The 23,547-nt window shown below is 61.9% G+C and overlaps 10 protein-coding genes across 10 annotated transcripts; 7 read left to right on the top strand and 3 right to left on the bottom strand.

Moving 5' to 3' along the window:
* Nucleotides 1-366: 366 nt before the first annotated feature.
* RHTO_03910 (delta-9 fatty acid desaturase) lies at nucleotides 367-778 on the top strand (the record flags this gene model as incomplete). Its single annotated transcript, XM_016417579.1, has 2 exons — nucleotides 367-435; nucleotides 572-778. 2 exons carry the CDS (start codon nucleotides 367-369, stop codon nucleotides 776-778), a joined length of 276 nt encoding a protein of 91 aa, XP_016270986.1.
* Nucleotides 779-1,061: 283 nt separating this feature from the next.
* RHTO_03909 (Zn(2)-C6 transcription factor) lies at nucleotides 1,062-5,396 on the bottom strand (the record flags this gene model as incomplete). Its single annotated transcript, XM_016417578.1, has 13 exons — nucleotides 1,062-1,311; nucleotides 1,377-1,390; nucleotides 1,457-2,245; nucleotides 2,303-2,469; nucleotides 2,536-2,623; nucleotides 2,684-2,802; nucleotides 2,862-2,953; nucleotides 3,017-3,219; nucleotides 3,279-3,600; nucleotides 3,674-4,450; nucleotides 4,515-4,577; nucleotides 4,649-4,686; nucleotides 5,187-5,396. 13 exons carry the CDS (start codon nucleotides 5,394-5,396, stop codon nucleotides 1,062-1,064), a joined length of 3,132 nt encoding a protein of 1,043 aa, XP_016270985.1.
* Nucleotides 5,397-6,564: 1,168 nt separating this feature from the next.
* On the top strand, nucleotides 6,565-7,620 carry RHTO_03908 (expansin family protein; the record flags this gene model as incomplete). The annotated part of the gene is made up of 5 exons (XM_016417577.1): nucleotides 6,565-7,026; nucleotides 7,106-7,118; nucleotides 7,205-7,278; nucleotides 7,338-7,431; nucleotides 7,505-7,620. The coding sequence occupies 5 exons, from the start codon at nucleotides 6,565-6,567 to the stop codon at nucleotides 7,618-7,620; spliced, it is 759 nt and encodes a 252-aa protein (XP_016270984.1).
* Nucleotides 7,621-7,959: 339 nt separating this feature from the next.
* RHTO_03907 (uncharacterized protein) lies at nucleotides 7,960-8,555 on the bottom strand (the record flags this gene model as incomplete). The annotated part of the gene is made up of 5 exons (XM_016417576.1): nucleotides 7,960-8,076; nucleotides 8,152-8,198; nucleotides 8,269-8,359; nucleotides 8,438-8,469; nucleotides 8,534-8,555. 5 exons carry the CDS (start codon nucleotides 8,553-8,555, stop codon nucleotides 7,960-7,962), a joined length of 309 nt encoding a protein of 102 aa, XP_016270983.1.
* Nucleotides 8,556-8,793: 238 nt separating this feature from the next.
* On the top strand, nucleotides 8,794-12,536 carry RHTO_03906 (116 kda u5 small nuclear ribonucleoprotein component; the record flags this gene model as incomplete). The annotated part of the gene is made up of 11 exons (XM_016417575.1): nucleotides 8,794-8,814; nucleotides 8,960-9,119; nucleotides 9,294-9,495; nucleotides 9,555-9,693; nucleotides 9,755-11,307; nucleotides 11,371-11,672; nucleotides 11,731-11,870; nucleotides 11,931-12,108; nucleotides 12,168-12,227; nucleotides 12,286-12,425; nucleotides 12,489-12,536. The coding sequence occupies 11 exons, from the start codon at nucleotides 8,794-8,796 to the stop codon at nucleotides 12,534-12,536; spliced, it is 2,943 nt and encodes a 980-aa protein (XP_016270982.1).
* An 86-nt stretch (nucleotides 12,537-12,622) lies between these two features.
* Nucleotides 12,623-14,475, top strand: RHTO_03905 (uncharacterized protein; the record flags this gene model as incomplete). Its single annotated transcript, XM_016417574.1, has 5 exons — nucleotides 12,623-12,841; nucleotides 12,894-12,963; nucleotides 13,020-13,756; nucleotides 13,818-14,075; nucleotides 14,146-14,475. 5 exons carry the CDS (start codon nucleotides 12,623-12,625, stop codon nucleotides 14,473-14,475), a joined length of 1,614 nt encoding a protein of 537 aa, XP_016270981.1.
* Nucleotides 14,476-14,725: 250 nt separating this feature from the next.
* RHTO_03904 (uncharacterized protein) lies at nucleotides 14,726-16,346 on the top strand (the record flags this gene model as incomplete). The annotated part of the gene is made up of 5 exons (XM_016417573.1): nucleotides 14,726-14,733; nucleotides 14,787-14,845; nucleotides 14,904-15,637; nucleotides 15,696-15,929; nucleotides 16,017-16,346. The coding sequence occupies 5 exons, from the start codon at nucleotides 14,726-14,728 to the stop codon at nucleotides 16,344-16,346; spliced, it is 1,365 nt and encodes a 454-aa protein (XP_016270980.1).
* Nucleotides 16,347-16,787: 441 nt separating this feature from the next.
* RHTO_03903 (uncharacterized protein) lies at nucleotides 16,788-18,221 on the top strand (the record flags this gene model as incomplete). Its single annotated transcript, XM_016417572.1, has 3 exons — nucleotides 16,788-17,531; nucleotides 17,583-17,843; nucleotides 17,895-18,221. 3 exons carry the CDS (start codon nucleotides 16,788-16,790, stop codon nucleotides 18,219-18,221), a joined length of 1,332 nt encoding a protein of 443 aa, XP_016270979.1.
* Nucleotides 18,222-18,472: 251 nt separating this feature from the next.
* RHTO_03902 (MFS transporter) lies at nucleotides 18,473-20,779 on the bottom strand (the record flags this gene model as incomplete). Its single annotated transcript, XM_016417571.1, has 10 exons — nucleotides 18,473-18,675; nucleotides 18,740-18,934; nucleotides 19,013-19,038; nucleotides 19,144-19,290; nucleotides 19,356-19,385; nucleotides 19,447-19,507; nucleotides 19,571-19,589; nucleotides 19,650-19,991; nucleotides 20,050-20,534; nucleotides 20,605-20,779. 10 exons carry the CDS (start codon nucleotides 20,777-20,779, stop codon nucleotides 18,473-18,475), a joined length of 1,683 nt encoding a protein of 560 aa, XP_016270978.1.
* Nucleotides 20,780-21,110: 331 nt separating this feature from the next.
* Nucleotides 21,111-23,440, top strand: RHTO_03901 (pre-mRNA-processing protein 45; the record flags this gene model as incomplete). The annotated part of the gene is made up of 8 exons (XM_016417570.1): nucleotides 21,111-21,130; nucleotides 21,194-21,425; nucleotides 21,516-21,582; nucleotides 21,643-21,929; nucleotides 22,024-22,254; nucleotides 22,332-22,834; nucleotides 22,893-23,231; nucleotides 23,290-23,440. The coding sequence occupies 8 exons, from the start codon at nucleotides 21,111-21,113 to the stop codon at nucleotides 23,438-23,440; spliced, it is 1,830 nt and encodes a 609-aa protein (XP_016270977.1).
* Between the last annotated feature and the right edge of the window lie 107 nt (nucleotides 23,441-23,547).

Raw genomic sequence — 23,547 nt, 5'->3', positions numbered from 1 at the left:
CGTTCCCTCCCTTGCGGGTTGCCCGCTTACTCCGCATGGAAACTTGATCAGTGTGCACAATAACCCGCGACTGGTTGAGCGTTTTGCGAGAGTCGAGGCGAAGGTCGATCCTCTCACTCTTCTTTGCCCTCGTTGCTCGCGCCCATTCAGTAGTCCTTCGGTGCGCGGGCTGCCCCCAGACGTGCAACGTTGTCTTCGTGCTGCGGTTGAGGGGGAGGGAAGACGTTGAGAAAGGCCTTGCGAAGGTCGGCTTTGCCTGCTCCTCTTGCGTCGACAGCGACGCCTTTCGCATCTCGCTCGACGACATCGAGATCTCGAGTAGCATCGGTTGCAGAGTTGAGCGTCTGAGGCGCTGGCGAGACGTTCATGGACAACAAGGGTCATGCTGACTTCCTCACGGCGCTCGCGACCATCGGCGAGGGCTACCACAACTTCGTGAGTCTCCCGCTCGCTCTCTGCGCGCTCTACGACGTCATTCCGTGCTGCTGCGGCAGTCGCGATGTCGTTCGAGGCGTTTGCCGTCGACGTCGCTCTCCTCGACCTCCCGCTGACCTTCTCCCTTCTCCTCCAGCACCACGAGTTCCCCTCCGACTACCGCAACGCACTTCGATGGTGGCAGTACGACCCGACTAAGCTCTTCATCTGGACGATGTCGAAGCTCGGATTGGCGTCGCAGCTCAGGACGTTCCCCGACAACGAGATCAAGAAGGGCCAGTACGCCATCCTGTCCGACCCAGGCTCTGCGCTGTCGTCTCGGCGCCATGAAAGCGCTTCTTAGAAGACCGCCGGGAGCAGTGCTGAACAAGACTCGACGAGGAGCGAGACGGTAAGAGGTTCCTCCTCGCGAAGGTCGTCCTCTTCGTCCGCCACCTCACGCTTGTCGCTCACGCATGCACCTGGGGACCATTACGACAGCGAATTGCATAAGACGAGAGAGGGAAGTTATAGATACTACGACAGACCGGTTACGTTTGCGAGAGGGAAGAGAGAGGGAGAAGGAAGGACCGCACTTCCAATCGTGATTTGCTTCGTTCACTGAGCGAGATCCTGCGTATGCAGCCTTAGATGATAGGCTTTTTGTCCTCGTCCTCCTTCCTGGGCGAGTCTCCGTTCCGCACGCCCGCTCCGGATCCCCGTCCTCCGCTCGACCCAACCGCCGGACTCGCGCTCAGCATCGGGTCGATCTGGCCCGCACCGGCAGCAGGCGTCGGCACGGCACTCGCTGACCCGTGTTGCGGGTTGTACGAGAACGAGTCGAAGCCGAACGGGTCGGAGCCGGCGGAGAAGGGGTCGACGGCAGTCGACATGTCCCTGCAAGAGTACAGGAAACACATCAGCCACCGTCGGACTCGTCAGGGGAAAGCGAGGAGACATACAAGCTTCCCGCAACCTGCTCAGCGAGACGAGGCGAAGAGTCAGTACTTGCGAGACGGACGGAGGAGATTCGCGGACGCACTCCTGGCCAGTCGAAGAATCCGCTCGCTCCCTTGCCGACGAGGACGCTGCCGAAGAAGTGCGAGTCGTTGAGGAAGTGGTCGACACCGTCAAAGGGACCTCCGCCGGGTCCACCGAGTCCAAGACTGTTCCCGCCTGGTCCGCCAGCGACTCCGGGACCTGCAGGCGTGGCGCCTTCGAACATGCCGTTCCCGACGAAGGCCGAGGGCGTCTGCACGCCCGAGATGGTGCCCGGTCGGTACGACGCGTTCGGCGTTGGGGCGTTCGAGGCGGCAGCGAAGGGGTTGCTGAAGGGGTTGCCGGCCGAGCTGAACTGACCGGGGAACATCGGTGCAGGCGAAGGCGGCATAGCCGACGCGAGCGAGACGTGCGGGAACCCGCCTGCGCTCGAAGCGAGCGTGCTGTTCAAGGCGGCAAAGTCGGCATGCGGGTCGAGCGGGCCTTGCTGCGGAGGCGGACCGTTCGGCATCCCAAGCCCGGCCGGACCGTGAGGCTGTTGCTGCGCTGCGGCAAGCGGGTTCTCGTCCTCGTCGCCTCGCGTGCTGGTCCCGCGGCTCCTCCCGCCGCCCGTCTCAAGCGCCTTCCAGCTCGTGCCCAGCGCACGGAGGATGACGAAGCACGTCATGGCTGCGTGACGAGGGTCGCCCTGCGCAGCCTCCTGGCAGTCCTTCATGAGCTGGAGGAGGAGCTGCTCGAGCTCGTCTGGGTCGACGAGCTGCGCGAAGCGCGAGTTCGAGACGCGGACTTTGACGAGGAAGACGCTCGAGTAGAGCATGAGGAGGAAGTTGACCTGCGTGACCTCGAGCGTCAGCGAGAGACTCCACGGCCGTCAAGGAAGTGGACTCACGTCGGGGCAGTGCCGCAAGACGCTCAGCTCGGCATACGCATGTCCGAGCTGCAACAAGCTCTTTGCAGACGCGATAGTCGACGAGACCGAGTCGGGATCGTCCGAGGCGTCGCCGTTGCGGAGGAGCGTGTGGAGCGGGATCGTGTTGAGGAAGAGCTTGCACGAGTCTGTGCGGGCGACGGGTAATCAGTCAGGCGCCGATAGGGGTTAAGTGCGGGAGGAGCGGGACGCACATTGGTAGAAGAGGAGGTTGTTGGCGATCGGCTCGCCCGGCATCGGACACCACCTCGCCTTCCACTCGTCCATCCTCGAGTTGAACAGCTGCGGCACACCCTTCCATCAGCGTTGCTCCTGCAGGCGAGGGAGAGTGCGGGAAAGCACCTTCATGACAACCGGACTGGGCATCTCGTCGCTCGCGCAGCTGAGGCCGTACAGCCTGTCGCGGAAAGTATCCATCACCTGTCCGACAATCGTCTGCATCTCGACGTGGGCGATGACGCCTGCGAGGACCCGACTCGTGAGCAAGGAGAGAGAGGAAAAGATGAGGAGTGAGACGCACCGAGGTCGAAGGGCAGGCATTGCGGATGGAGAGGGAGGAGGAGCGGCTTGGCCTCGAGGATCTGGTACGGCCGTCCCATAACCGTCGCCATGCTGCGCACATACACCCACGTTAGCCTCTCCTCCCAACATCTCAAAAAAGCGACCCGGACTCACTTGCGATCAATCACGAAAACCATCAACCACGTCCTCTCCCTGTTCAACGCGTCCCACGTCTCCTGCTCCGTGACCGCCTCGGGCCCGTCTTTCGGCAAGGTGACCCACGGGTTCGTCTTGGATGAGTTTCCGGGCTTGGAGAGGTGGCGGTCGACCCACGAGGCGGGGCGGAAGAGGTTCAGCTCGAGGGCCATGCGGATTGCCTGCCCGTCAAGTGCGTCAGTTGCGAGTCTTAGGAGAGGGAAGGGCGACGGGGGCGCACCATGGTAAAGTACAGCGACGCGCGCTTCGGCCTCTCCTCCCTTCCCGCCGCGACACTCTCCCCCGTCGGGGGATAGGTCCACACGGTCAAGATACAACAAGCCTGAACGCTCTCGACGCTCCTCTCGCCCTCGGAGACGCACTCGACGAAACACTTGTGCGCCTCCTCGTAGATCTTTTCGTGCAGGGTTGGGTCGGCGTGGAAGCGCGATGCGACGGCGAGTATGACGGTGAAGAGGAAGGGAGAGGTCGCGCAGACCCAGGGGGCGGTGTGGCGCGCGGGGTCGAGGAGCGGGAGGTGGATGTAGGCGTAGTCGAAGAAGCTGCGTGCGCAATCCCAACCCTTGTCAGCTCCACGGGCTCTCAACAAGATGCGAGCGAGAGGGGCCCACGCACATAGTGAACAACTCGACGGCCAACTCGGGCGTCACAATCCCCTTACTCAACACAGCCGGTGTCGTCCCCCCCTCCACCGGCGCGCCCAGCCTATCCTTCTGCCTCTGAATCGCGTTCGTCACCGTGCTCAGGTTAAAGTTCGAGTCGAGTCCGGTCAGTTGAGAGCGGCCGTCGATTTGGGCTGCGAGGGAGGCGTCGGCGAGCATTGCAAGTGAGGAGCCGGCGGGGGTAGGTTGGGAAGTCGGGATAGGGACGGTTGCGGATCCGGGAGAAGGGTTCGAAGGAGGTCCTTGCGATGCGCGACGGGCGTTCGTAGATGGACTCGGACCCTGCGCCCCGCCTCCTGGGAGCGGGAGATGCGCAAACTTTGTACTCGCACTCCCCGACTGGGCCGTCGTACTCGGCGAAAGTGCGAGCGTCCCACCCATCGACGGCGACTCGAACGTCCCGTTCGACGTCGCGGACGAGTTGTGGCGCGCGCGTTTGGCCTTGCGCCCGCCCGTCGAGGTGGCGAGGTCGTTGATTTCGGAGCCGGACGAAGGCGAGTGGTCGTCGTTCGGCGGGAGAGAGTACCTCATCGCCTGACTACTTCCCACACTCGCTCTCCGCCCGGCAGCAGAAGGCTCGGGAACGAGTCCCTCGGCCAGAGACGCCTGCAACTGCGAGATCGCGCTCGGGTCTGGTTTCTCGCCCGAGCCGATCGAGTCGAGGACCGTGGCGAGCGTCTTCTCGACCATGCGGAACTTGTCGACCAGGTTCGAGTCGGATTGTTTGCCCCTGCCCATCGCGCCAAACTCGTTAGCTTTTCGAGCAAGAGGAGTGAGAGGGGGGCGGGACGAACCGAGAAGGACGCTTGCCGCGCTTGCTTTCGACAAAGACGCATTCGTGGTTCCCTGCGCGGCATCTACGGGAGGGAGGACGAGCTGTCAGTTTTCTCGCGCGAGGATTGGTGAAGGAGGGAAGGTTGGGACGGACCGCTTGCAGGGAGGGTCTTCGGCGCCGTCGCATCGGGTCTGTGGGACGTAGGAGGGGTGCGAGAGTCAGTACGCGCGCTTGGGAGGCGTTGGGCGGGGTGGGAGGTCCACCAAGTCTCGCTCCTGGCGAGTGCAGTCAAATCCCCCTCCCTCGACACTGCCGCCTTCGGTACGGCCGGGATCTGGCCTGCAGCCACCAACAAACACTATGCGGGCCTCGCCGCGCGCAACGAACGCCCGCCCGTCGCGTAAAGTCCACCCGGACAGGCCGAGTTGCGTTCGCCTCGTCGCAGTCGTCCGCAACGAACCTGCCAGCGCTTCGCCCGAGTGTCCAGGGTGTGGAGAGAGTGCCAATGGTCCATACGCGAGCGCGCAGAGAGCCCTGCTGAGCGTCCAGTCGTCCCTCGCGCACGACTCCGCCCCCCACCTCGATCGCAATACGTCCTGACGAACACCCGTCCTCGCTCGCTCGCTCGCACAGCAGCAGCAGGGAGGCAGTCACAGCGAGAGAGAGAGAGAGATAGTTCACGGTTACGCACCTTTAGTTTCCTACACGCGAGGCAAGCCCTGCTGGTCCTCTCTCCCCCGTTGGCCGTCTCGACCCGTATCCCGCCCTTGAACGAATTGACGTACGCGTTGCCCGTCTTGAGTTTCCCGTCTGGCCCGTACTGCGCGGGCAGCGAGGGGCTGCCGCGTGCGTCGGAGTGGGTGGGCGGACCGGGTGTGGACGAGGTCGAGGCTGGGTTCATGCGGCGCCGCTGTTCGAGGAGTGGGAGTGGTTGCGGGTGAGTTGGAAGGGTGTATGTGTGCAGTCGAAGGCAATGCAGCAGTCGTGAGCTCGTCTGCGAGGCGTCGTCGAGGCGTGGAGGAGGAGGACAGGCTGGATTCAGGCACCAGAGACTCTCGTGACACGCTCAAACGACGAGCGAGCGAGCGTGCAAGTATAGTCGTGCGTAGTGCTGCTGGCTGGCTGGCAGACGGCGTGAGTAGGATCGTAGAGTCGCTGCTGCTGTTTGTCGACGAGCAGCACTCTCGCTTTTTCCAGCAGCTGGCCTCGAGCGGGGTCGCTGGTGCGGGGGCCGGAGATAGATTGCGGAGTAAGCGAGTCATTACAAACTGGCAACTTGTAATCAGCTAAGTTACGATACAAACTCGACTTGTAATGCCGACCTTCCCTCGACGAGCGACCCGCCTCTTCGCTTCCGCTCCACTGCGCTTCAGCTGCGACCACTGTCGATCCACGAAACGGCTGACTCTGCTGCGCACACCCGCTTGACCCGCTGTCCGCGCTGACGCCGCCCGACCCTCTCCTCTCATCCCTCTCGCTGCCTGCCATCTCCCGCTTCAGGCAACCCCAACCCGCCCCCCCTCTCGCTCAGGCTCAAACCGACTTCCCTTCCAGTCGACATGCCACCTCGACGGGCCGGGCATCAACAACCCGGTGAGGCAGGACACGCCCGTTCGGTAGATGCGACGAGATGGCTTTTGAACGCTCGAGGCAGGAGGGGTGCCTCGACGACCAACGCAGATCCGTGTGTTGGGCCGGATGGAGTAACCCAGCTCTAGTGACGCACGCGAGGACACTCTGGCGCAACGAGCTGGACGAGGAATTGAGCGAGTCCCGCTCGACGCTTCCGGATGCGATTTCCGTTGGCCCAACTCACGCTGCGGCACAAGGGATTTGCTCGCTTGCTTGGTTCTGAAGCGGCTCCTGCTTGGCGATCGCTGGAAACGCAGCACCCCGCTCGCTTCCCTCCTCGGCCTCTCTCCCTCCTCTCTCTTTCTCTCCTCACTTCCCTCTCGCTTCCCGCTCTCCCGCTTTCCGTGTCGGCTGGTCCGCTCACTCCCTCTTTCTCTCTTCCTCTCCGCCCTCGACCGCAAGTCAAGCCGGCTGTGCCGCCCCCTCCTTCGCCAACGATGCACCTCCCCACCCTCCTCGCCCTTCCCGTCTCCTTCCTCCTCTCCACCGCCCTCGCACGCCCCGTCCTCGACCCCTCCGCCCTAGACGTCGAAGGCTCATGGCGCCTCCCGCCCTCGTTCCTCTTCCCCCCTCCACCGCTCAACTCCACCCACTCGCAGGAGAAGAGTAAGAGGAACGTGGTGAAGAACCCAAAGGTCGTTTTGAACCCGAAGAATCCGGCGTTTGAGAGTAGCGCGAGGAGTTTGGCGGCGGTGAGGACGTCGACGGCGGTGTGGGTTCCGGCTCCTACGACGGTGGAGACGACGAGGGTTGCGAGTAGTACGACGAGGGAGGCACTGCAGACTACGACCACGACTATGGCAACGGGAAAGACGACTTCGACTTCGTCCGGCAGCACGAGCAGCAAGGCAGCGTCAACGACGAGCAGTGCGCCCGCCGCGCAGTTCACTGGACAAGCTGTGCGTCCACCTTCATCTCACTCTTTCGACGCGCACCCATCGGGGAGAACTGACCGGAACCTCGGTTGCAAACTCGTAGACCTACTTCTACCGTTCGTCCCACGCTCGCCCCCTTTTCCTTCCTCCTACTCCCACTCCCGCTTCTCAAAAAGCTGATGCTCTTGCCTGGCACGCCCAGAATACGGCGCCGCGGGAGCGTGCGGAAACTACAACCCGGACTCTGCGTCAATCGTCGCTCTCGACTCTCGCCTCGTTCGTCCTTCCCCTCTCCTTCTCCCTCTCGGAGAGGTACTGATACTTGGAGGGTGCAGTACGGAAATATGGGCCAGGTATCGCAGTATTGTGGAAGGGAATTGACCATCACCAATACGGCGAACGGGAAGAGCGTCGTAGCGACCGTCGCTGGTCCGTTCCCCCGCTTCCCCTGCGTCTTGCCGAACTTCCATGAACTTTCTACTGACACCCCAGATACGTCCAGATGCGTGCCCGGGCTGTAGCAGCAGGTTTTCACTCGACCTGTCGTTGGGCGCATTCGAGGCGATTGGGGACTTGGACACGGGTGTGCTGCCTATCGTGTGGTCGTGGAATAGCTAGGAGGTCAGCCCGGGGCGCGGGGGGCGTCATTGGGGGTTGTTGGATGGAAGGACGACGAGGAGGAGGAGGAGGACGGCTGGTTCCCTCGCTGTCGCTGGAGGGAGACGGGGGATAGACACTGGTTTGCTAGATAGTGCGGTGTGTTGTAAATCGTGGTTTCGTCAGTGTTCGGTACTAGGTCAAGGAACGCAGGATGAGAGGAGAGGAGGCGGAGAAGGCGGAGGGAGGAAGAGGGGCCAGGCAGTACAAGATCGAAGCATGGCTTGGAACTGCTTGTTATACTGCAAATCATTCTACTGCTCCCCACCGCAGCCATCTACCTCGCCCGCTCGCGCGCGGCTAAGGCAGCGTCTCCTGCACCTTCCTCTCCTCCTCCTCTCCCTCTCCCTCGTCCAGCAATACGATGGGGACGTCCTTGTCTTTGGGCATCATGAGGAGCTCACCATCGAATGTGATCTGCAGGGCCGAGCGTAAGCGAGGTCGAGGGCGAGGGCTGGAGGGAAGAAAGAGGGGAGGAGGGAGGGGACGGACCTTCTTTTGGCGCTTGGCGGCGCGGAGGGTGCCGTTCAGCGCTTCGACTGCGACGAGACCGACACTTTGCATCAGTGCGCGGACAACAATCGTAGAAGAACAAGCGCAGGGACGCACGAGTATGTTGCGTCTTGTCGAACACAATCCCGTAAGGACACTCGATCTTCCCGCTCGAATGGTTGCGCGAGCCGTGAGACTTGAGCGTGACCTACTCCCCGGCACGAGTCAAGCAGGGAAAAGCGAGTCAGGACCAGCGAGAGACGGCGAGAGGGAGGGGCTCGCGGACGGTGAGGATGCCGATTTCGTGGGCTGTTTGCACTGCGGACCGAGGTCGAACGGGTGTCAGCGCGGACCAATGAAGTGCATGGATGGGTCTACGCACTCTCTGGCTTGATATGTGCCATGCGGCGGGTGAGGACGAAGCCAACCCACGACGAGGGAGGGGGTCGTCAGGTCAGCCAGCTCCAGCACCTCTCGCCTCGCTCTGCTGCGCCCGAGCCACTCGCTAGCCGTTCTCACGCTCGCTCCTGACCCCGTCCGCGCTCGAACGACCTCCGCGCGCTTCATCGCCAGCCAGCTCTCCACCTCGTCGACCCCCGCGACTTGTCAACAGGGCAACACACACCGGCGAGCACTGCAGCGATGGATTTGTACGACGAGTTCGTGAGTCACGGCATTGCAGCTCTCGGCGCGCACGGGCAGGCGGGTGTCGTGCAGCGCGGCGGACACATCTCGCTCGCTTGCTGGGCTGCTCAACGGCCGACCTCTGTGCGCCAGGACCGTACTGACCGTTCGCGATACACCACAGGGCAACTACATCGGCCCGGAAGACGACCTCGAGTCGGACTACTCGGACGACGAGGCGGGCGAGCAGCGGCAGCAGGATGGTGCGGCGTCGCCTACTCCTGCGCCGCTGAGGGCGTACGATGAGGACGAGGTGGAGCCGCTTGAGGGCATGGAGGTCGATGGTAAGTGTGCTTGGGCTTTTCTCTCGGGGTTGCTGAGGAGGTTGTCTCCCTGGGGTGAAGTCGAGGGCTGGATGCGCCAGTCGCTTGCGCTCGTGGGACACGGTGCTACGCCGAGCGAGTGCAGAGACAGCGGAGACGCGCAAGCGGGCGACTGACCAGCGACTCTTCCCGCAGACGTCCCGTCATCAAACGCGATCGTCCTGCACGAGGACAAGACGTACTATGCGTCCGCCTCGGCGACGTACGGCCCTGGAGTCGAGACGATGGTGCAGGAGGAGGACGCGCAGCCGCTCTCGGTCCCGATCATCGAGCCTGTCAAGACGCGCAAGTTCCGTCTCGGCGCAACGACCGGGCCAGAGCGGCGGTGGGATGACCAGTCAGTTCGCGTTCACTAGTTACCGCGAGGGAGCGAGCTGACGAGGCGGGACCGTGCAGGTTCATGATGGGCCTCGCCTCGAACCCGGAGACGGTCCGCAACGTTGCGATTGTCGGCCACTTGCATCACGGCAAGACGTCGCTCGTCGACATGCTCGTCGCCGAGACGCACAAGATCGACATCGACACTGACAAGCAGGTGCGTCCCGGCGAGCGTAGCTTGACTCGTGTCCCCCGCTCACATTGCTTCGCCTCGGCAGCTCCGCTTCACCGATACCCACTCCCTCTCCCAGTCCCGCAAGATCTCGATCAAGTCTTCTCCCATGTCGCTCGTCCTGTCCAACACCAAGGGCAAGTCGTACCTCGTCAACTTGGTCGACACGCCCGGCCACTCGAACTTTGTCGACGAGATCGCCTCGGCCGTCCGCGTTGCCGACGGTGCTGTCGTCGTTGTCGACGCTGTCGAGGGTGTCATGCTCACGACGACGCAGACGATCCAGCATCTCGTCAAGAACCGCATCCCGATCGTCCTCGTCGTCAACAAGGTCGACCGCCTCATCCTCGAGCTCCGGCTACCGCCTGGCGACGCCTACTTCAAGCTGAAGCAGACGATCGAGGAGGTCAACACGGTCATCTCGGAGCTCGACCCCGACCCTGCGCTCCGCGTCTCGCCCGAGCGCGGCAACGTCGCGTTCGCGTCGACCCAGATGGGCTGGTGCTTCACGCTCAAGTCGTTCGCAAAGATGTACGCCGACACGTACGGCCCCATGGACCTCGACCAGTTCGCCGTCCGCCTCTGGGGCAACATCTACTACCACCCCGAGACGCGCAAGTTCTCGCGGCAGTCGGCGCCCGGAGCGAAGCGCGGCTTTGAGCACTTCATCATGGAGCCGCTGTACAAGTTGTACTCGCAGGTCATCGGCGAGGACACCGACAGCCTGCGCAAGACGCTCCACCAGCTCGGCATCCACTTCAAGCCGTCCGTCTACAAGATGGACGTCCGCCCGCTTCTCCGCCTCGTCCTCGCCCACTTCTTCGGCCCGCCTACCGGCTTCGTCGACATGATCGTCCAGCACGTGCCGAACCCTCAGCAGGGCGCGCGCGTCAAGGTCGAGTCGACCTACACCGGCGCGCTCGACTCGCCTCTTGGTCAAGCGCTCCTCAACTGCGACCCCGAGGGACCGCTTGCGATCCAGATCGTCAAGCTGTACCCGACGCCGGATGCAAGCGAGTTCCGCGCTTTTGGACGCGTGTTGAGCGGAACGGCGCAGGTCGGGCAGGAGGTCAAGGTCCTCGGCGAGGGGTACTCGCCCGAGGACGAGGAGGACATGGTCGTGCAGCAGATCGGAGGCATTTACGTCGGCGAGGCGCGGTACGACATCGAGACGGACGCGATGCCGGCAGGCAACTTTGTCCAGCTCTCGGGCGTCGACAACTCGATCTCAAAGACGGCGACGCTCATCGCCGCCGACTACGACGCTTCCGAGCTCCGCATCTTCCGCCCCATCGCCCACTTCACCCAGTCCGTCCTCAAAGTCTCGGTCGAGCCGCTGATGCCGTCCGAGCTGCCCAAGATGCTCGACGGTTTACGCAAGGTCAACAAGACGTACCCGCTGATCGAGACGCGCGTCGAAGAGTCGGGCGAGCACGTCCTCCTCGGAACAGGCGAGCTCTACCTCGACTGCGCCATGCACGACCTCCGCGTCATGTTTGCCGAGATCGAGATCAAGATCTCTGACCCGGTCGTGCGGTTCTGCGAGACGGTCGTCGAGACGAGTGCACTCAAGTGCTACGCCGACACGCCCAACAAGAAGTGAGTCGTCGCGAGATGTGGCCGAGCTGGACTTTCGCTGACTCTTCTCCTACCGCCGCGCAGGAACAAGATCACGATGATTGCCGAGCCGCTTGAGCGAGGGATTGCTGAAGACATCGAGACTGGCAAGATCTCGATCCGCCTGCCGCCTAAACAGCTCGGCCAGCACTTCCAGAACAAGTACGGCTGGGACTTGCTCGCGTCGCGCTCGATCTGGGCGTTCGGGCCGGACGACCAGGGACCTAACCTGCTCATGGACGACACGCTGCCGTCCGACGTTGACAAGAAGCTGCTGTACACGGTCAAGGAATCGATCAAGCAGGGCTTCCAGTGGGGTTGCCGAGAAGGACCGCTGTGCGACGAGCGTGCGTGGAGGCTCCTCCTTCCTCGTGTCGTCTCGAGCTGATTTCCCTGCGTGCACAGCGATCCGGAATGTCAAGTTCCGGCTGTTGGGTGCGGACTTGGCGCACGAGCCGATCTACCGAGGAGGAGGCCAGATCATCCCGACGGCGCGGCGAGTGTGCTACTCGAGTTTCCTGATGGCGACGCCGCGGTTGCAAGAGGTGAGCTCACCCTTAATGCTGCCGACGGCGGCGAATGAGCTCACGTCAGCCTGCTCGCAGCCCGTCTACTTCGTCGAGATCCAGGCGCCTCAAGATTGCGTGCCGGCGATCTACGAGATCCTCGCCCGCCGACGAGGGCATGTCACGAAGGACATCCCCAAACCCGGCTCGCCGCTGTTCACGGTCCAGGCGTACATTCCCGTCGTCGACGCAAACGGTTTCGAGACGGACTTGCGGAGTGCGTCACGTCGCCCTCGTCCTCTCTTGTTCGGCATGCTGACACGCTCCACCGCGCAGCACACACGCTCGGCCAGGCGTTCTGCGTCCAGACCTTTGACCACTGGTCGATCTGCCCAGGTGCGCCAGCTTCCCGCTCGAGTCTCGCTCCGTCCCCACTGACGGTCTTGTTCTGCAGGCGACCCTCTCGACAAGACGATCCAGCTGCGACCGCTCGAACCCGCACCTGCGCAAGCACTGGCGCGCGACTTTGTGCTCAAGACGCGGAGGCGGAAAGGTCTGAACGACCAGGTCAACGTCGCAAAGTTCCTCGAGGCGGTGCGTTGCGGTTGCTGCCATCTCTCACGCCCGCTTTTGTGCTGACTCGCATCATCGCCGCAGGAAATGGTGACGCTGCTCGCATCGACCGAGCACCTCGACTTGCTGTGATCGGGCGGATGGAGGCCGACGAGAGCACGTGTTGTAGGATGAGTGGGACGCAGGAGGCGCTGAAAGGACGGCGTACAGCCTGTCTAATGTATTCGTTCGCCCGCATCCGCCGCTGGGAGTCCTTCGGCGGAAGACTGGCGAGCCTCACCGGTGGCTCGCTTCTTTGGACCAGCGCTTCCCTCCATTCCTGCGTGTTCTTCGACCATCCAAGGCGCACGACGCAGCAGCGAAGCGCGAAAGCCCAACCCTCTCCCCATCTCCCCTCTTGTCCTCCTCCGCCTCGCTCGCTGTTCCCCCATGTCCCAGTTCGTTCTGCTCAGGCCCGCAAATGCTTGCTTCAATGTATTTGACTGCTAGACCTGCAGCTCGTCGCTCCCCGAGGGGCAGGAAGACGGAACGACGGTCGGAGGACTCGCTCGCGATGAAGGCGCGTTCTTCGTAACAAGGCTCGACGTGGCTGCAGCTGACGCTCAAGGCTTGCAGAACCGAACAACGAACCCGTCGGTCTCCCCTCCCTGCCCGACGAGCTCATTGCGCGCATCTACCGCTCCCACATCTTCGTTCCCAACTTGAACTACCCCGAGATCAACGTCGCCTACCAGTGGAGGCTCACCTGCATCAACCGGCGCATCTATCACCTTGCTCGCCCTCTCGCGTTCAACCACCTCGCAATCAACGACGCCGACTCCTGGATGCCCAGCTTGCTCGTCTTCCTCGCCGCGCAAGCTGTACCTCTTCCGTCAACTACCAGCTTACTCGTCCAGGTCGAGACTCAGACAATACCGCTCGTGATGGTCATGGCGCCGCGGCTCCTCCCGAACCTCACAACACTCGTTCTGGGCATTGGCTCGCAAGGCGAGGATGACCGCTACGTCCTGCCACGCTACGTCACGGACGTTCTTCCGCACTTTCAGCAGTTACAGCGGCTCCAAGTTGAGGACTTTGAGAGCTTGGAGGACGAGGACTTCGACATCTGCCGGCTGTCCAGCCTCAAGGATCTGATTCTCAAGCGGGGCGCTACTACCCAACTTTCGTTTCTGCGCCATGGAGCGGACCTTCCTCTCCGCTACTTGGAACTCCTGCCAATCGCCGCAGAGGACATACCGATCGACCTGGCGATACCGTGGGGTCACTTGCGCTCTTTAACCCTGATCCTCTACGGGGCTTCGGCGGCGTACACGGCCATACTGGACAAGCTGAAGCTGCATCTGACGACTCATGTGCGCCCTCCGATATCTGTATCCGCTCGTTAGCTGACGAGCGCTGGCGCACCGCGTTCAGCCCGACCGGCAACTCCCCTTACACTCCCTTGCCATCAACGCACCTTGGCAAGACCTTCTTGCATCCTCCGTCAAGCCCGAGCATCAAGACGTCGCCCCCTTCCTCGCCTTTCTCGAAGCTGCGCTTCGTCATTCGGCCATCATACGACTCAAGATAGACCACCTCACAATCTGGCCGCTCCGCAAGCCTCTCCTGCGATACAAGGCACTGCACAGGCTCCGACTCGACTTGTGTGATCCTACACCCGACGATGCAAAGGTGAGTCACCTTCCACGCGCCTTCTTCGTCCGCTCGCCCGCTTCGTACGCTGACCTTCCTTGCTCTGCAGCAACGAGATCGCCTGCCATTGACCGACATCTTCTACATCCTTCTCAACTTTCCATGCCTCCAGTACCTCTTCCTCGACGCTACATCCCTCCACGACTGCTTGGACGGGCATCACCTCCTCAAGCAACCAACCCTCGCCAATTCGCCTCACCTGCCGATCTTCGAGCCGACCCTGTCGGCACTCGTCCAATCCTTGCAGTCCACCACTGTCATCTCTTTCTCCTTTCGACCGATTGAACCTTTTGGACTCTTCACCCACCGCCAGTTGCGCTGGACGCGACGTTCACCCCAGGAACCATTCGTCTTCAGTCTGTGGACGCTGGGTTGCTAGTACCTCCTCGTCGCAATGGACTGCTCTCCTCAGCAACCTTTACGCTCACAGTGGCACCGCATGCGACATTTCAATGGAGAAGGCGCCGTTTGCCTCGTCCCGCATCTTCTTCAGCAGATCTGGATGAACCTGGCACAGCTAGAGTCTGCTTGGAGAGCCACAAGACGAAGGCGAGTGCGACACAGCCCTCCAGACGGCGAGTGACCCTTTGTCTCCGTCCGCAACCTCGCTTACACACCAACACCTCGCCATGACGCCGTACGTGCTCAACCCACTTCCAGAGGCCTTTCACTCATGCCCGGCCACCGCAGCTCGCCTACGAACGCGGAACGAACGGATCTCGGGATGGTGGGGACGTTGAGCGATGAAGGCGCGTTCCTCCTCGCAACGGCTTCTGCGGGAGCTGCGCTGACGCTGGTACACCGCAGAGACGACATCACAGCCGACTGGCTTCCTCTCCCTCCCCGACGAGCTCATCGCCCGCATCTACGCCTCGACCCTCGCCCTCGACATTCGCATCCTTCCGATGGAGAACCCGTTCGAGAAGTGGAAGACCGCCTTCGTCAACCGTCGCATCTACGAGATCGCCAAGCCCGTCTTTCTCAGTCACATCGCCGTTGACGACGCCGGCGATCCAGTGCCAATGGTTCTCGCCTTCCTCGCCAGACAAGCTGAGCCGCTCCGCACGACTTGCAGTCTCCATCTTGAGGTCGAGGTGCCTCTGCTTGTACTCGCCGCCGCCCTCGCGCCTCGTCTGTTCCCGAACCTTACCTCCCTCACATTCGTCTCTTCGCGCCACGACGACGGCGACGACCGCTTCATCCTCCCTCGCCAAGCCACCGAGATCATCCCGCACTTTCAGCAGCTGCGGCACCTCGATATCGAGTGTTACGATTCGCTGGCCGACGAGACCTTTACTTTGAGCCAACTTCCCTGCCTGCAATCGCTGCGGCTTAGGCGATCAACGACGAACGAACTTGGCATCCAGCTGCTGCGTAACACCACTGGCACGGCACTGTCCAAGTTGGAGATCTACTCGCAAGACACCCTCCCCGCGGAATTGTCCTTGCCCTGGGTGAAACTGTCCGCCCTAACTCTGCAGTTCTGGGACGAATACGCATGCTACAAAGCACTGCGGAAAGATCTTGAGCGCACGAAATCGGTGCGTCGAGTGATCTCTCGCAAATGCCGTAGAACTGACCAGTCATGTGCTTCTGCAGCATCGCGGTCAGTTTCCGCTTCGCATGCTCGACGTCAACGCGCCTTGGAAGGAGGTCAGCTTGAGTTCCGTCAAGGCCGAGCACCCGCATGTCAAGGCTTTCGTCGGCTTTCTCAAGGTTGTCTTTCGGCGAGCTCGCGTCTCGCGCCTCAAGATCGAAGGACTCACGTCTTGGCCGCCGCAACTCGAGCTGTTGCGGAACGAGGGCTCAAAAGGCTTGAGTTGCGATGGACTGGTCGGGAGACCCGCGGGGAGAAGACGCCAAACCCGGTAAGTTCCCTCAAACCTTGGCTCAGCTCGTACTGACGTTTCACCTTTGCAGCCTCGACGCGTTCTTCCCCTTCCTTCCCTTCATCATATCCTCTCCTGCTTTCCCAAGCTCGCGCACTTCGACCTCGACATTCGCTTTCTCCGCGAGTGTCTCGACGGCGACTGGCTTTACCGGAACGGAGACCCCGCCTCGCCTCTTGCCGACATCTTCGAGCCTAATCTCGCATCGCTTGTACGGTACCTACGCTCAACAACGATTGTCCACTTCGCCTTCCGTCCCTCGCGCATCCCGGACGACCCGGACGACAAAGTTCAGCTGCGGTGGACGCGGACGTCGCCCGATGCGGACTTTGTCTATTCGAAGTGGACGTGCAAGCACTAGTTGCGGCAAGCGCAATGCACCGTCTGCACGCAGTTGCAATGTCGCGAATGAGCCAGGCGGAAGATGCGGGTTGGGGCGGATCGAGCGAGCGACGCTTCTTTCTCGAACAGCTCTTGCCTCCGTCGGCTCCGACATGCTATCGTGCTGATGTCGCTGCATCTCTCTTTCTCGCATACTCGTCGACCGCCCCTGTCGCGCTCGCGCCTCCCGCGGATTCTCCCCGACGACGTCCTTCTCCTCTTCCCTCTTACTCGCACTCACGGCTTGGCAAGATGTCGCTGTACGTTCCTTTCCTTTCATGCAGGAGATCCGTGCATACGCACGACTCCTCGCAGGCCGGTCACTGCCGAGCGGGACGATACCGGCGAGGTCCGCGTTGCTCGAAGAGTCGAAGGTCAGGATTCCCTGCTGCCATTCTCAGAATATGAGCTGATGTAGAAGATGACAGGTGTCCCCTTGCCTTCCGTCGGCCTCCTTAACCTCCCGGACGAGCTGATCCTTCGGATCTACAACACACTCTTCGCCTCCTTTCCCAGCGATCGCGTGCCGGATTACGACCTCCGCCTTGCACGAGTGATGCTGAACTCCCGTCTCTTTCGTCTCGCCCGCATCGCCATCTTCCGCGAAGTCATCGTTCGGCCGCGCGCACCGAGCAATGTTCCAGCCGTCCTCACCTTCCTCGCACGCCAAAGCCGGCCTCTCGACGGGACGCATACTCTGCGCATTCAGATCCAGCCTCTCACCACCCCGCTCCTCGCCGCGATGATGCCACGATTGTTCCCGCAACTCGCCTTAATCGACTTGACTTCCGCCAGTCCGCGGTCTATCCTCCCGCGCTACCTCACAACGGCACTGTCGTGTTGCCCAAATCTGAAGGTTCTCTGTCTCCTCGGCTTTGACGGACTCCGCGACACCTCCTTTGATCTGCGAAAATTGCCAGCACTCCGGGCCTTGGTGGTGACGGATGCGCCGGGAGTTGTCAAACAATTGCTACAATCCGGCAGTTCAGCACTCAAAACACTCGAGCTCCTCACCTTGCGCCGACCCCTCCTCGCCCAGAGCACACTACCGTGGCAGACTGTGCGGGTACTGGTTCTGCAGTTCCCGGACGACGACATGGACGACGACGTCGACCTCGTGCGCGCGAGCGTTGAGAGCAATCTTACACAGTTCGTCGGCACCTTGGTACGTGATTCCAGCAGCACCTGCTCGGATTGAGCTGACTAGACTTTGCAGCAAGAACCGACGCATCTGTTGGCCTTGGAGCGGCTGGAGGTCACCATTCCGCTGCCCGCCGCTGTCGCCAGCAGCTCTGCTCCGACTCAGCACACACTCGTTGTTCGCTTCTGGCAGACCGTCAGAGTTCTCCTCGACAAGTCTCAGCTCTGGTCGTTGCACATCGACGGCGTGACGGGCTGGCCGGACGCATTCCCGTCAATCCGGCACGAGCATCTGGACACGTTAACGGTGACGTGGTATGATGCAGCAGGAGCGCAGGTGCGCTCACTTCCGGTGTGTCTGATTTGTGCTGACCCTTAAGGCTTACAGCCGAGGTCACGACTACCGCTAGCGGACTTGCATCGGCTGCTCTCCGGCTTTCCGAACCTTCAGCAATTCACTCTTCAAACGCACAACATGGGCGGCCTCCAAGACGGGCTGTGGATGCTCGCAAACGAGGACGACCTCCCAGCGCCCGCAGAATTCGCCATCTTCGACTCCAACCTCTGCGCGCTAGTTCAGTACATATCCTGTACGACTATCTGCAACTGCACATTGCGGCGAGTCGCGGCGGGCGTGGACGGGACGCGACAACTACGGTGGACTCGCTCGTCGCAGGAGGAGAGTGGGTTCACGTTCACGAAGAGGACCCGGTAGCTTGCGCGTCTTGTGTAACCCTCGATCCCATCGCTCTCGTCACTTCTGCCAGTGAGCTGCGAGCAAACGTAGCGTCGCCGCCTGCTTAGGAAGGTCCTCGCGTTGCTTCCTCCTGCGCTCACGCACTCGTTCGACTCTTCCGTGAAGCCGTATGCGGTTGAATGCATCCCAAATACCCAAATACCCAAACCGAGCCTCTACCCGTCGCGTCTACCTGCTCGTCCTCCTTCCAGACCGACTCTCGCACCTCATCAGAGCGTATACCGGAACCTCTTGTTCTCGCGATCCGTCAAGTCCTCACGCTCGATCCGCTCTTGCTCTTCGTCCGAGACGACGCTGCTCGCGCACGAGTCGTCAACCTTTTCGGGGTCGGAAGAGGTGGGCGCGGAAGAGGTGGTGGACTGGCGGAGGCGGTTCTCGCGCGCGAGGATGAAGCGGAGGAGGAGCGAGAAGACTGGCGACGGCGAGCGAGCGTTAGTGGTCTTTCTAGCGGTCGAGGAAGTAGGAACGAAACGCACGCATGACAATCCCGAGCGAAACGTAGAGCGCGATCCAAGTCGAGCGGAACTTGACGGGCTTCTCGCTAATGAAGACGGTGTAGGGCGCCACGATGTTGCCGACGCAGTAGCCGACGAAGATGGCGCCCGAGGTGATGGCCTTCTTGGTCGAGCCGGCGACGTTGGAGGCGGCGAGGGCGAGAAGGAGGACGTAGGCTGTGCGGGGAGGCATGAACCGTCAGCTCAATCCGAAGACGAGCCTGGAGAAAGCACGTAGGCAAAAGCGAGACTTACGGGAGCCGAAAGTCGCGAGGAGGTAGCTGCGGGAGAACGAGAACGGGGTCAGCCGAACTGCACAGTGCCGTCTATCGCCGCTAGTCCTTCACCAAGACTGCACGGCGAATGCGAAAGCGCAGCCGACTCACTTTCCGAACAACGGCACACCCGGGTGCTTCCAGCTCGCTCCATGAATGATCGCCGCGCCGACGATGACGGGAATGCACGAGATGGGCAGGAGTATGGTGAGCGAGTTGGGAAACTTGTGTGAGAGGAAGGTGAAGAAGTAGATGAAGCTGCGGGAGAGGCGTCGTATCAGCGCGGGAGAGCGGGAGAGGAGGAGGAGGGGAAGGAGACGCACACGGCGGTGAAGATGCCGGCCGGGACGCCGCTGCGAGCGCGAAAGCGAGTCAGCGAGACTGCAAGACGGCGAGAAGGGCGAGGAGACGCACAGCGCGATAGCCTGCAAGCTCGAGTACGACCCGAGACTCTTGATGATCTGGCTTGCGAAGGCTGCAGTTGCAGGAGTAGCTCGTCAGCGTGAAGCGGATGAACGAAGTAGGAAGGGAGACGGACCTGTGACCGCACCGTTGCACTGCGAGGAGAAGTCGCAAAGTCAGCTTGCGAAGAGTGAAGCGGAGAAAGGAGGATTTACGATGTAAATGCCGGCTCCCATAAGCGCAAAGATGTAGATCTTGATGTCACACGCCGCCTCCTTGACCTGCTTCCAGTCCCAAGCTCCGCCAAACCCAATTCGTCCGCCCATATTCGATCTCGTCCTCCTCACAAGCACCGCTCGTTCCTGCTCGCTGAAGAAGCGATTGGGTGTCGAAGGCGAGGAAGGGAGGACGAAGAGGAGGAGCGAGGAGGCGAGGATCGTCAGGCAGCCGGCGAAGAGGTATTGGCGCTTCCAGGCGGGGTAGGAGCCGTGTGCGGAGCCGAGGCCAAAGTTGACGAGGCCGCTGAAGCTGCTCCAGATGCCTGTCGCGCTGTACCACTGCGCGCGAAGGTGGTCAGCGACGCGGAAGGGCGGAGGAGACGTGGGAGGGACGCACGATTCCGAGACGGGTCGCCTGCTCCGACCGCTTGTACCACATCGTCGTGAGGAGGACGAAGCCGGGGCTGACGGACGACTCGAGGACGCCGAGAAAGACGCGCTGGACGACGAGGCCTTGGTAGGACGTGCAGACCACCGTGAGGCAGACTACAACGCCCCAGAGCAAGACAAGGACGCCGAGGGTCTTGACGGCGTTGACGCGCTTCAGAAGCAGCGCGAATGGAAGAACGGCGGCGATGTAGCCCCAGTAGAAACTGGAGCTAGCTGTCGAGTATCTGAGGGTAGAAACAATCTTCTTTCCCGTCGCCGGGTCGATGTGGGTTGTTGAGAGGTGGAGATCGGGGATTATGCCAAAGATGGCCGCCGAGTTGAGGACGGCCTGCTTAGGGATCCATGTCAGCGACGAGAAGGCGGCAGAAGGAGAACCCGATGCGAGGCGGAACGAAAAGGCGGAGGAGGAATGGGAGGCAAAGTTCACCTTGTCTGCGAACGGTTCGATCCGAAGTCAGCGGGAACCCCCCAAAACGTCTCCAATGCTGAGAAGGGAGCTTACCGTAGTACTGCAATCCGACAATGATGAGGAGGATGGGCATCATGAGAAAGTCGAGTTTCCGGAGGAGCTTCTTCTCGTCGACCGCTGCAATCGCCGCCGCCTCCTGGTCGCTCTTCTCTACGACCGCAGGAGTGTCTGCTGGCGTCGCATGTTGCGCGTCTGGTGGCGGGAGCATCGTCTTCGAGATCCGAGTCGGAGTCGAGCGGGGGAAGGGTAGGGACCGAGGAAGAGCGACTGAGGAGGCCGCCGCTGACGTCGAGGCTGTAGCTGGCCTGGCTGGCAGTCTCTCTAGCAAGCGAGCAGAGCGGAAGAGGGCGACGAGCGCACGGGAGCGGGACGAGGAGATGAACTCTCTGGGGAAATTTGAATCAAGCCTGGCGAATACAAACGTATTTGTATTGGACTGATTACCCTCGAACTGAATACAAACTGATTACAACCGAGTTTGTATTCGACGTCAATACAACTCATCTCATCTTGCCTCTCGCTCAACCGCACCGGCAACGATGGCGGCGCTGTTCTCGAAGTGCGTAGAACCCTGAGCAGTGCATTCGACTTGCTGACTGACCACCGCTGCCCGCCCGCGCAGTCTCCCGGCGCCACTCCACTCGGCGGCCGACGACACCCCGTCCTCGTCCACGCTCGACCAGCAGCAGCAGGTGCAGCGTGATCCGGGCCAGCAACTTGCTGTCCAACCACTCGTACCGCCCTACGGCCAGCGCAAGGGGTGGAAGCCAAAGAGCCAGCAGGACTTTGGAGATGGTGGAGCGTACCCGGAGTGCCATGTCGCGCAGTACCCGCTCGAGCTGGGAAGGAAGAGGGTGAGTGGGCGCATGGCCACCGTCTCGTGGTGGTTGATTCCGCTGGAGCGCGAGCCGGTGGGACTAACGTGCTTCGCCTCCTCGTCGCAGACTGCTGCCGGCAACACCCTCGCCCTGCAGGTCAACGCCGACGGAAATGTCAACTACGGTGCTATCGGTACGTCCCAGGTCTGCCCGGACGCGCATTCGTTCGAAGCTGATCAGCGAGACTCCGCAGCTACGCAAGGCCAGCGCGAAGGCGTCCACATCCAGACCTCCTTCAAGGACCTTGTCCCGATGTCACAGCGCACCGACGTCTCGAAGGACGTCCTCGCGATGGAGCGACCATCGGAAGATGAAGTCCAGGCGACGGCTGACCGCACCCGCGCCGCGCTCGAGAAGCTCGTCAGTGGGAAAATCAAGGCTGCTCAGCCGAAGAATGTTGAGAAGCGCGGTGGGGACGTGCAGTACATGCGGTATACGCCGCAGCAGGGTGGGGCGGAGAAGCAGAAGATCATTAAGATGGTGCGTCGCGGTCGTTCGCTTCGAGTCTTTTCTCCGATAGCTCCCTGCTGCTCTCTCCGAGCTGACTCTTTCCCTTTCGCTTCCGCGCGCACAGATGGAAGTCGTCGAAGACCCCCTTGAGCCGCCCCGCTTCAAAGGCAAGAAAGTCCCTCGCGGTCCTCCCTCTCCCCCTCCTCCCGTCCTCCGCTCTCCTCCTCGCAAAGTCACGGCGCAAGAGCAGAAGGAGTGGATGATCCCGCCTTGCGTGTCGAACTGGAAGAACAACAAGGGTTACACAATCCCGCTTGATAAGCGGTTGGCGGCGGATGGAAGGGGGTTGCAGGATGTGCGTCGCCTTTCGTTTGCTCTCTACCGCGACGTACAGCAGAATACTAAGGTTCGGTCTTGGCGCGATGCACACAGGTCTACATCAACGACCGCTTCGCCCAGTTCTCCGAAGCGCTCTACGTCGCCGACCGTCACGCACGCGAAGAAGTCCGCCAGCGCGCCCTGATGCAGCAAAAGATTGCGCAGAAGGAGAAAGAGGCAAAGGAGGAGAACCTCAGGATGCTTGCGATGCGCGCGAGGGAGGAACGGAGCGGTGTGCATGTGGTTGGCTCTGGAGCTGCTGCGGCGAGGGTCGGTGGAAGTCTTGGAACGGCGATTGCGGGGTATGGGAGCGACGACGAGTCGGAAGACGAAGAGGCGGATGCGATCGCTCGTGGTGCGCAGGGCCAGCGGGCGGCGAGTACCGTCGATGGTGGGTCGGACGAGGAGGATGTCGCGCGCGATGAGGGCGAGACGGAGGAGGACAGGCGTGCGGCGAGGGAGCGCGAGGAGATGAGGCGCGAGAGGAGGAAGGAGCGCGAGAGGGAGTTGAGGATGAGCAATATGGGTCAGGAGCAGCGCGCAAAGGTCCTCGCCAAGTGCGCCCCCTCCCCTCGACTGATCATCTTCGCGATGCTGACGACGCTACTCCCACAGGGCCACGGGCCGCGACATTTCGGAGAAGATCGCACTCGGTCTCGCCAAGCCGACCATGTCGAAAGACTCGATGCTCGACGCGCGCCTGTTCAACCGCGAGCAGTACTCCGCCTCGTTCGGCGGCGAAGACTCGTACAACCTCTACGACAAGCCGCTCTTCAGCGGGTCGAGCGCCGCGGCGGCTATCTACAAGCCGCGCGGACGGAACGTCGACGACGAGGGCTACGAGGTCCATGGTCAGGAGGTCGAGAAGGCGATGAAGAACGACCGGTTTGGGCTGGGTGTCGCTGGCAAGGGTCGCGGATTCGAGGGTGCCGACACGAGCGAGATCCGCGAGGGGTGCGTCCGCCTGTTCCTCCGACTCGTCTTCGCCGCTGACAACCCTTCCTTTCCACAGCCCTGTCGCCTTCGAGCGCGACACGGCCGACCCGTTCGGCGTGGACGCCTTCCTCGAGTCGGCCAAGCAGGGAGCGTCAGGCTCGGGCGAGAAGAAGCGCGGGCTCGACACGGGCGACGACGGCGGTCGCAAGCGGGCGCGCGACGACTGAGCTGAGCTGTATCACCTGGTCTGTGCTGCCATTCTATTCGACTTTGGATTTGTCTGTTCTGTGAGCGCGCGAAGTTGCGAGTCACGTGCGGTGAAAGCGACTCGACT

Source organism: Rhodotorula toruloides, assembly GCF_000320785.1.
Source record: "Rhodotorula toruloides NP11 unplaced genomic scaffold Scaffold24, whole genome shotgun sequence".
Lineage (NCBI taxonomy): Eukaryota > Fungi > Basidiomycota > Microbotryomycetes > Sporidiobolales > Sporidiobolaceae > Rhodotorula > Rhodotorula toruloides.
This window is presented reverse-complemented; position numbering and strand designations above follow the sequence as displayed.